Source organism: Papilio polytes, unplaced genomic scaffold, assembly GCF_000836215.1.
Source record: "Papilio polytes unplaced genomic scaffold, Ppol_1.0 DF821845.1, whole genome shotgun sequence".
Classification (NCBI taxonomy): Eukaryota; Metazoa; Arthropoda; class Insecta; order Lepidoptera; family Papilionidae; genus Papilio; species Papilio polytes.
The window spans coordinates 4,704,860-4,714,823 of record NW_013527359.1 but is presented as its reverse complement, the minus strand read 5'-3'; the positions used below and the strand labels follow the sequence as shown (position 1 = coordinate 4,714,823).

General features: G+C 32.2%; 1 protein-coding gene across 1 annotated transcript in view; it reads right to left on the bottom strand.

Moving 5' to 3' along the window:
- The window catches only part of LOC106107983 (probable multidrug resistance-associated protein lethal(2)03659), a 33,434-nt gene extending 25,067 nt beyond the window's left edge, over positions 1–8,367 (bottom strand). Inside the window, exon 1 of the mRNA XM_013289027.1 lies at positions 7,885–8,367. Coding sequence (XP_013144481.1) covers positions 7,885–8,108 — 224 coding nt within the window. The 5' untranslated portion in view covers positions 8,109–8,367. The remainder of the gene's footprint in view (positions 1–7,884) is intronic.
- Between the last annotated feature and the right edge of the window lie 1,597 nt (positions 8,368–9,964).

Below are 9,964 nucleotides of genomic sequence, written 5' to 3'. Positions count from 1 at the left end.
AAAAAAAAAAAAAAAAAAGCAAATAAGTCCAACTGTTTATGGTTATAAACACGTGTACCGGTGCTTATTACGATCCTACCTAGTCTTTATTCTGTTCAAAATCATACTAATATTATAAATGCGAAAGATTAGATGGATGGATGTTTGTTAGAGTTTGTAGCCTAAACGGCTAAATGGATCTAGACGAAATTTGGCATAAATGTATAGTCTTGAGAACACATAGGCTATTTACTTTTTTTTAATAACATCACGCGGACGAAGTCGCACGCGAAAGCTAGTTATAAATAATGAAAGATTAGCCTGCATCAATTTTATAATTAGTACATATTAATGGTAAAGAAAGGACGTTTATAAAAATATTTATGTCGCCAGTGCTATAACGTTTAAAAATATAAAATTGCAATGGCATCTGCCGCGTCGAGCTGAGATTTATATGCACGGAATAAACTTGAATCACGAGATGTGAATAATGAATATTAGTTAAGTACATCCCTAGAGGGATGCTCAGATTTATTTATGGGTAGAGTATTCTATTATCTGTGGGAGACAGTTAAAATGTTTTAATAAAATACAAACATAGTCTACTATTTCATAGATGCAGGATAATATAAAATAATGTTCAATTTTAATGTCTAATTTCTTCCAACTTTTGTACCATTAAATGGGTTTCATCTCATAAGGCCATAGGAATCATCGTAGGTCATCTTTTGACCGTATTTTAAAAAGTAAAAGCAATAGCCTTAAGTTTACCTACAAGTATGTGCAAACGTGACCTTTGTGCATCGAGCACTATAATTTGATATCCGCAACCAATGTTAGGCGAATGTCTAAATATTTGCCAAGGTTTCAAAGCACAATATTACAATTTTTCCGTAACTTGCGAATGATAAGCATACTATTTTCGGTCCGGATTTTAATATGCTTACATGGCATAGACATAAAGTTTAGAAATAAAGTTTAGGCATAAAGTTTAGAAGTCAAATGTACGGTTTACAATCACAAGATAGATATTCAATTAACTTGGGGAGTGTTTGTTCAATCTTATACGAAAGCTACTTTGATGTGACTTTTAGCTTTACGAGTATGTATAAGTTTTTATACGAGTTTGTAAAAGACAAAAGTTAACTTAACAGTCGAATTGTTCTAAGTTTTGCCTATACACGTCCAGTTCAAATGTACAGTTCGACTATGTGCAGTTAAAACTGAACGTGTGTAGTAGGCTTTAAATACATATGAAATACAGTTATTGTAAGGTAATAAGGATATTTTAAAAGCAATGGCGACAATATTGAGCCGTCTTTTGCGTGGCAGCGCGTCACGCGATATTGCGGCATTTCTGCTAGCATTGTTTGCAACTACTTAGATTAAATGATGAAATTCCATTGACAAGTTGCCTTGGACCAGGATAAAGAACTCGTTGAATTAGTCTATTGAAATAATTAATGGTTTAATTCGAGGCTTTTTATGTCATTATTACCTCAAATGTATCGAAAATACATTCTTATTCATTTAAAATACACCACTCGATCGTATTAGATGTTTCGAAACAGGCAACGATATTATTTTTCCTGATAAAGCGCAGTTACGTTTAAATATATTTTTAAACGTTTTAACCATTTTAACTTTGATTCAAGTGTATATATAATATTTCTGTTACGAACTTGATCAGCCGCAACGTACTTGGCCTTTGGTATTTAATATAATTACTGGCAACCACGAGTTCACGTCGTATACGTTCCGTACTGCACGTGGTGACTAAGCTTTGAAAATTATGTTGTGTACATAAGATATACGTTTACAAGTCGTGAGTCTCCTTGATTAATACATCCCATTCTCACAGATTCTAGGCCTTTGTGTATTGTTCGCCTCCCGCGAACTGACCGTTGTCACTTCGACCCGACGATGGTCGGCTGTTGGCCGTCGGGCTTAAAGACGGCGCGCGTTGGCGGCCGTCTTCTCGGCTGACATAACGGCAAATGCACTGTACAACTCAGTAAACACATATTTGACGAATCATTTAGACCGATTAGGGCTGTCGCACACGATCATTCCAGTACACTTTGTAATATGTAGAGACAAAAGCGATAACATAAAATATGTTTTTTATTAAAGTTTTATAGAATGACAACTCCTTGTTTTTGTTTCCGCAATTGTTGATAGGTAATGGCCGTTACTAACCTTTAACGTTTTCTCAACCTTTTTAAATTTTACACCCTGGTTTTAATACAATCTTTATTGTATGAGTGCATTTCTCAAATCAGACACGATTGTTATTGTCACGAGCTTCTGTTTGCTATTTTAGATAAATTTAATTATAATTAGGAAATATGTAATGTATTTAATTATTAATGTAATATATTTAAATTAAATGCAAGTCATGGTATAATGTAATATCAAAGCGGCAACAATCACAAAAAAGTAATCATAACAAATTCTTTGCATGGAAGGAAAAAAAAATATCCAGTAGACGTTATTACGGAGCTTGTAAAAGTTGATTTATTCTAATTAACATTGGACAATGTTTACCCAACGTTGAAACGTATGTGGTATACTTCTGGGAAATCCCTTTCAATTAGAACTCATATTTGAAACCAACTTGCAATGCTGGCTGGCATGTTTTGTTTAAGAATATTATTTTTGATTTAAATATTTCCATTTTAAAAGCAAAAAACTGTTTGTACAGTGGTATAGAAAGAAATGTTTAAATGTGATTACAGCTTCATTTCATTACGGCAAATTGGGTATACGAGCATGTGACTACAATTTCGCGTAACCCAAGTGGGCGTACGCAGTGCGTCAACAAACTAGGACTTTGTTAATACTTCACCTTGTTTAGTGCACGGTTTTACGTTGTCATATTTTGTTTAGACATTTTTGTTGTTAAATTTTAGAAACCTAGTAACGACCAGTTTTCGCCGATGGTTAATACGATCACAAAATCACTAATATTCACCAGAAATATACGTGTTAATAAGCAAAGCATCTACAATATTAAAAAAAAAACATACATCTATTGTAATATTTAAAAGTTTGATACTTCCCCTTGGATGCTTTTTATTTAAATTGTTCCGTAATTCTCACCATGTACTTAACCACTTATCGCCAAAAATGCATAACCGATTAGTGGAAGTTGATAGTTGACTTAGAAAATATCGAAGAACCTGTTTTTTTTTACATATTTAAGATGCGTTTATTCAAACGGGTCCAAAGTACCATCTGGAATTGGTTAATGACGGTCCGGTTCCTGTCGTACGAGATAGTAATCGAAGTCTGACATGCGAGTGTCGGCGTGGCCCAGTCGCAACCTTAAATACAATTACCCCAAATGCACTAAATAGAACAGGAAATCGACTTAATCAACAATGAAGTTCACGTTTAACAAACAGATAACTCTTTTTACTTAATAAATTTCACACAAATTATATTCTAGTTTTACTTATAATATTTAGAAAAGCTCTAATAGTAATTTTCACGGATTAAATTCTTTTGACCATTGTTGTCTTCTAAATATTATCGTCGTATTTTTCTTCGAGTTACAAACGATTAAGCGTTTCAGAGAATTTCAAATACACATTACCTTTTTATTGTGACGCATGTACGTTATTGAAACTAATTTGTACGTACCTAAAAGGATGTTTTCCGTACTTCCCAGAATACAGCGTAAGGACAAGCGGTGGTGTCATTTATTTTACTTTATCATTACTATTGTAACAATGTGTGAAAAAAACTGATCGAACTTCTAACCGCAATTTTAGTATTGTTGACGAAAGTTTTCTTTGAGTTGATATATAAGTTACGTTTCTTAATAATTATTACGATAACAGATGCATTAAATTTAACTTTTCTAGTGAACATTTATAATAAATAAATACAAAGCTTATATAATTTTTAAATTAATAAAAAGTTTTAAATCGAAAAAAATACAAAATCTATTTGTAGCTGGTTAGACTTAGGCAACGAATACAATAGTAAAATAAAAACAGTGTAGTTGTTGCTAAAATTAATCCAACCATATAGAGCCTGCGGGAAAAAGCGATCGCAGACCTGTTCCCGGATAATGAGGGAGCTATATAAAGTGTGCACCTAACATTATAATGTTTTATGTTATAAAAACGTGCATCCTTAAGGTAAACGCACCCCGCCACGGGTAATGTAATCGTTGCCAGTTTATAAATAGACTGGGAGAAAGGAATTCGTTATACTTTTTTCTTTATCCCATCGCGGTTACTGGTTTATAAGTAACCATAGATATTTAAAAATAATCTTTTTAAAAACGTCGTATCCACTCACGTTTATAAATGGACAGTGACATTTAATGCATATTTGATTTTTGTCACTTTGGCGCTAAAAAAAAATGTAACTATTTTCTCATTTTTTTATGAAGTCTTAGGCGAGGTATAGTGTTGTAAAAAAATGAATTTCTTACAGCTTGCTTAGGTTTGTGTTATCACATCCAAATCTCATGGATAATCTTGTAACACGATATACCCTAGGAAACTAGAAATATTACAATAATTAAATAAAATGTTATTAAATAATGTACAGAATTATTAAAATGGATGTATGTTAGAGTCTGTAGTCTAAATAGTTGGATGGATCTAGTCGAAATTTGGCATAGATGTAGAGGATAGTTTGGAAGGACACATAGGCTAATTTTTCTAATACCACGTGGACGGAATCGCGGGCGTAAGCTAGTTTTAAATAAAGCCAAGTTTCCATTGACGTGTGCATTTAACGTCATGACTGCAGGATTCAATGATAACAACTAATTATTCAATGTCGCCACTTTGAATTCCTTATAGCTATATCGGAATATCTTTACCTGTTGTCTAGTAATCTAGATTTAATAAAGTCACAATTCTTAGTAATACCATTTAAAATTAATTTAATGGATATTGTATGTTAAATACATACTCTATATGTGTACGGTATGATATATTGAACATTTAATCATATTTTGTTACAATGTAAATGAAAACGGAATATATTTATAGAAGCCGATGGCTGTATACCCTTATGGATTTACATCTCTAAAGAATTTAAGGATAGTGCGACGTTAAAGTATCTTAAATCATTCTTCATTCTAATATTATAAATGCGAAAGATTAGACGGATAGATGGATGTTTGTTAGAGTTTGTAGCCTAAACGGATGAACGGATTTCGATGAAATTTAGGATAGATGTAGATGATAGTTTGAACACATAAGCTATTAACTTTGTTTTTTTAAGTCCACGCGGATGTAGTCGTGGGCGAAAGTAGTAATATATAAGTATACATATGTATATACGTATTTATCTTAAATGTATCATGGAATTACATTTATTCTTTTTCTAATTGTATTACGTTTATTTAACCACCGTAAAATAAAAAATAATGATGGCTAAAATTTTTTTAGATACAATAATTTTATTCAACATGATTTTGTATAGATATAAGATGCATATATGAGTTTATTTTACCGTACGAAAATATTAATACCTACGCTGGGTTTCTGAAGTTTACGTTTATATTATCACTGGCTATTGCTCGCGACTTTGTCGGCGTTAAATTAAAATAATAATAAATATAGCCTATGTTACTCACAGACAAACTACCTTTCTAATGGTGAAAGAATTTTCAAAATCGGCCAAGTAGTTTTTACGTGAATCGAATTCATACAGAATTCCAAAAATACAACTCTTTTCTCTTTGTAATATTAATATAGATTACCTAGTGATTCATTAGTGTTAGATTAAGCTATATTTTAATGACGTAAAACTCAATTTACGTAGCTTGGAAACGCATTTCTTGAAGTTATCAAACCTAAAACTAACAATCAGTTAAACGTAGCTGGGAAACCGGACATTAGTACTGTTGTCTCGTTTAAACGGATTTAGTAGTCAAACAATCGATTGTCCACTATCTAATTTTCATAACATTATGTTTTATACGGCTGTTACTGAGCCGATGTACCTATTTTATCATTTCTTTATTCCCATTTTAATCAATGAAAATGTCCGTCTGTCAGTCTGTAGTAAGATCTTTAGCTATTTATCTATACTGATACTACAAATAACTATAAATAAGGAAGAACGATTTGTATTTCTGTATGTAATAAATGAATTTAAAAATAATGCGCAGATTTAAAAAAGCCTTTCACTGTTATAATACTACATTATTACTGAACAACTTGGGGTGATATAGTAATAGATTTAAATTCCGTGCTTATGAAGTCGTAAGTAAATGCTAGTGTTATTATATCATCAATTACCGTCGGTTTCCAGTGCTTAAAGACATTTACAACTATTTTATTGAAGGGAATAAAAATATGAGAATGATACAATGATCTCGTACAGGTTTTTAGGTAATGGAAGCCCACTGTTATTTCTTGAAGTCTTTGTTTCGGGTATTCAGTATATATTTTAACAAATTACTATCGTTTAAAAAAAATGTTTCTCTTGCATTCAATTGTAACAGTTGTAGTTAATCTGTAAGACGTTAAAAAAGAAACATAGGTATATCATGTGATAATAAAATGTTTACTACTCGTAATGTTACAAGGCAGCCAAATGAAACAGTTTATAGTAAACATTACTTACGTGAAATATAAATTAACGCTGTTTTTTGTTAAAATGTACGACTGTAAGGTTAAATACCATAAGATAATAATAAAATGCGAACATTTGTACTTTAACGGAATAGAAAAGAAATCTATAATAAAATATACCTAGATTTAAAATGTACGTATAAATTAATTTAACAATAATATAACGTAACTATATAATATAAGACGGTTATTTTGGAAACCGCACCCATAGTGAGGAGGTTCTTACCTCTGTAGCCCTGACGACTGGTTGATTGAGTCGTCGGATTCTGCAGCCGGTAGAGTTATATTTTTTTATATAATATATTATTTATATATAAAAAATCATGTAAAATATATTATTTGTAAAAATAAAAAATTAAAAATATATGAGGAGTGTAACTTAAATATTTTCTTCGCTATTTGAGTAAGGTCGACAAAAATACAAATAAAATTGGAATGTAATCTTTCTAAGTGTGAGAGTTAATCGTTTCAAACACGTATATGTTAATCACCACAGACAATAAAGGATTTACGAGCTTCCTGTTCTTGTAAAAAGGAAATGAAATAAACGTATTTAGTGATTTGTAACAACAAGAATTGTCTTCTTTAGTCATAATGAATAAAAAACGTTTCTTTGTAACGTTGGTAACATTTAAAGTAAAAAAACTAAATACATAGAAGTTAAGAATGTGCACACAACTGAAACTTAACTATCGCACGACTGTTTAGTCTTGCTTTAATTCCTATGAGCTTATAGTTTTTTAGTTGTGCAACTAAACAGTTGAATTGGCTGCGAAATTATCAACATTCGCGCAACAGTTGTCCGATACTTTAGTTAAAGGTGTATGCCCGCTCTAAGAATTCCATCCATTCTTTGTTTAGAAGGACGCAAGCTGGTTGAACGATACCATACGTATACATGTTAATTCGTTTATTTGTACTAAACGTTACGTTTAAATAACTTCTCAAAACAATTCAAAGAACCTGTGACCATCCATGTATAAGTTTATTTGTATTGCATATCTGTATTGTAAACGTATTATTTTCAAATTTTTATATCATTAAAAACACTAAAATTTATGTTTTTTGTGTTAGGTTAAGCAATTTTTTTTAATGTTATTTGACAATGGAAAAGTGGATTCCATTCAAGAAGTTAAACCAGCTATCCTATTCATAAAAGAACATGGTATTCATACAAAGTATTTTTTAAGTTTCCATGTGAAGGTTTTTTATTAGTTTTTATTTACGGGCTTAAGTTTTTTTTTAAAAAGAAAATTTAATGACACAAATAATAAAAAGAAAAACAAATAACACTTACTTTTCCAAACGATCGCCCAGTTTGTTGGAGAGATGACCGTCTTTGGGATTAGTGAGGTCGGAGTCGTAGAGGTCCCGTTTGTAGCCGCGCCAGAACGTCGGCATCATCCACACGAACCATGCTTTCGACACCGGGTTCGCTCGCTTGTAGTTATTGCTTTTCTTTTCACGATTTTTTGGTGGTATTTTTTTAGGGTCGCTTGGATCCTTGTTTCCACTGACCATTTTGGTTATTTTTCAATGCTTTGTTATGAGCGAACAAAGAAAACGAAAATAATTTGTAAACAGTTCTCGAGCCCGAGAGTCAATCGCTCCAAACACGAAAACTCAATGCAGTGCGAGATGCATCATCTTTTCGAAAAAATTTATAATATTATAGGTCGCGTCGCTGACGCCGGGGCGGGATGCGCACGCGCACAACACAGCGCCTTGCAGGGACGACGCGGACGGAACGCTCACCTTTTGCCACTGACCGGCGCGCGCGTCGACCGCACGTTTATATGAAGACGTGTGGAGCGGTGCGGCGCCAGCGTCTTCAGTGCGGTGACGTCTCCTGCTCATCTCAGCCTCATTAACACTATTAACTTCACTCCAAGAGCTTTCGAAGCGACTTTTTCCGCTTCACCGGCTGAATATCAGAGTAACATTATACGTGGTCGTTTTGTAATTCTGCCGCAAGTCTAGACACAAACATTCTTGATGTAGACGCCGCAAGCGAAATTATTAATTTATTTTAGTTTTGGTTTTCACTTTTTGTGACTGCATGTTCAACTTTATTCTAATACCTGCGTGACCTTAGTTCTGCTGATGTTACAACTTTTGTAATCAAATAAATTAGATAAAAAACCACTTAAATGGTTTTCCCTCTGTACGAGTATATATTTTGAAGATACGTAAACATTCCGATCAGGGCAAATTGGAAATGGTTCAGATGTGTGGATACAAAGAATTTACTGTTAGATTGAATTATAGAACTAAAAGCAGTCACAATGCATTAAAAATAGCAAGAATAGTTACAGCGAATCCTTTATTAATAGAAATAACGAAATGTTTAGTAATACCCGTGATTTATCTTTAATTATTATGAAATTAAATCTAATCTATAGGAAGTATCTAAAGAAATCTAAAGGAGTATTTAATTTATTTTAATCATCCATACAATTATTGGTTGTTGCTGGATACGCATAAAACCAAATCGATTTCATTCGAAGTTTTAATTAAGAAATGAGGTTATAAACCGAATAAGATTTTAGTTATTTATTGAAGATTAGTATTAAGTACTTACCTTACATTTTTGTATTATACATAAAAGTGATAGCATTTTTTTAACACATGCATTGAACCAATTTTTTTACATGTTTGTTTCTCTTATGAATATTTCTTTTATTGTCATTCTCTCTTTTTTTCAGTTGGCGTTTAATAATGTACTCATCATCATCACCACCAGCTCACTACCGAGGGCTAGGAGCCTACCCTAGCAAGGGGTGACTAGGCCATAGTCAACCACGCTGGCCCAGTGCGGGTTGGTTGACTTCACACATATCTTTGACTTTCTTCGCCGATATGTGCAGGTTGCATCACGATGTTTTCCTTCACCGTAAGAACGTCGGGTAAATTATGTACATATGAAAATTCAAAAAATCGAAAATCACATTGGTACATGGCGGGATTCGAACCCAAGACCTGTAGATTATAAGTCAATTAAACCACTGAGCCACAGACGCTCTTTTACTATAATAATATACTAATTGAATTAAAACATTTTCATAATTCTGTTAATTATTTAGTTCTTTGTTTATAATGTCTGCGTTTTTGCAAGAATTTAGCAAACAATAAAACTTTTTGTGCGATAATATTGCTAAAGCGTAGCTGAAGTTTTATTTATTTAGTTTTTTATTATTTACATTAATTATATAATCCTTTTAACATAAGAGAGGTAAAATAGTAAAATATTTAATTTCAACTATCATATCAGATAAAAAACACTGCATAAGTTGTGCAATGCCATGAAGGTCGTGTCGGATAAACTATGTAATCTAAAACCCTTGTTAAATTTTGATAAAATCTTATTATTTTAATAT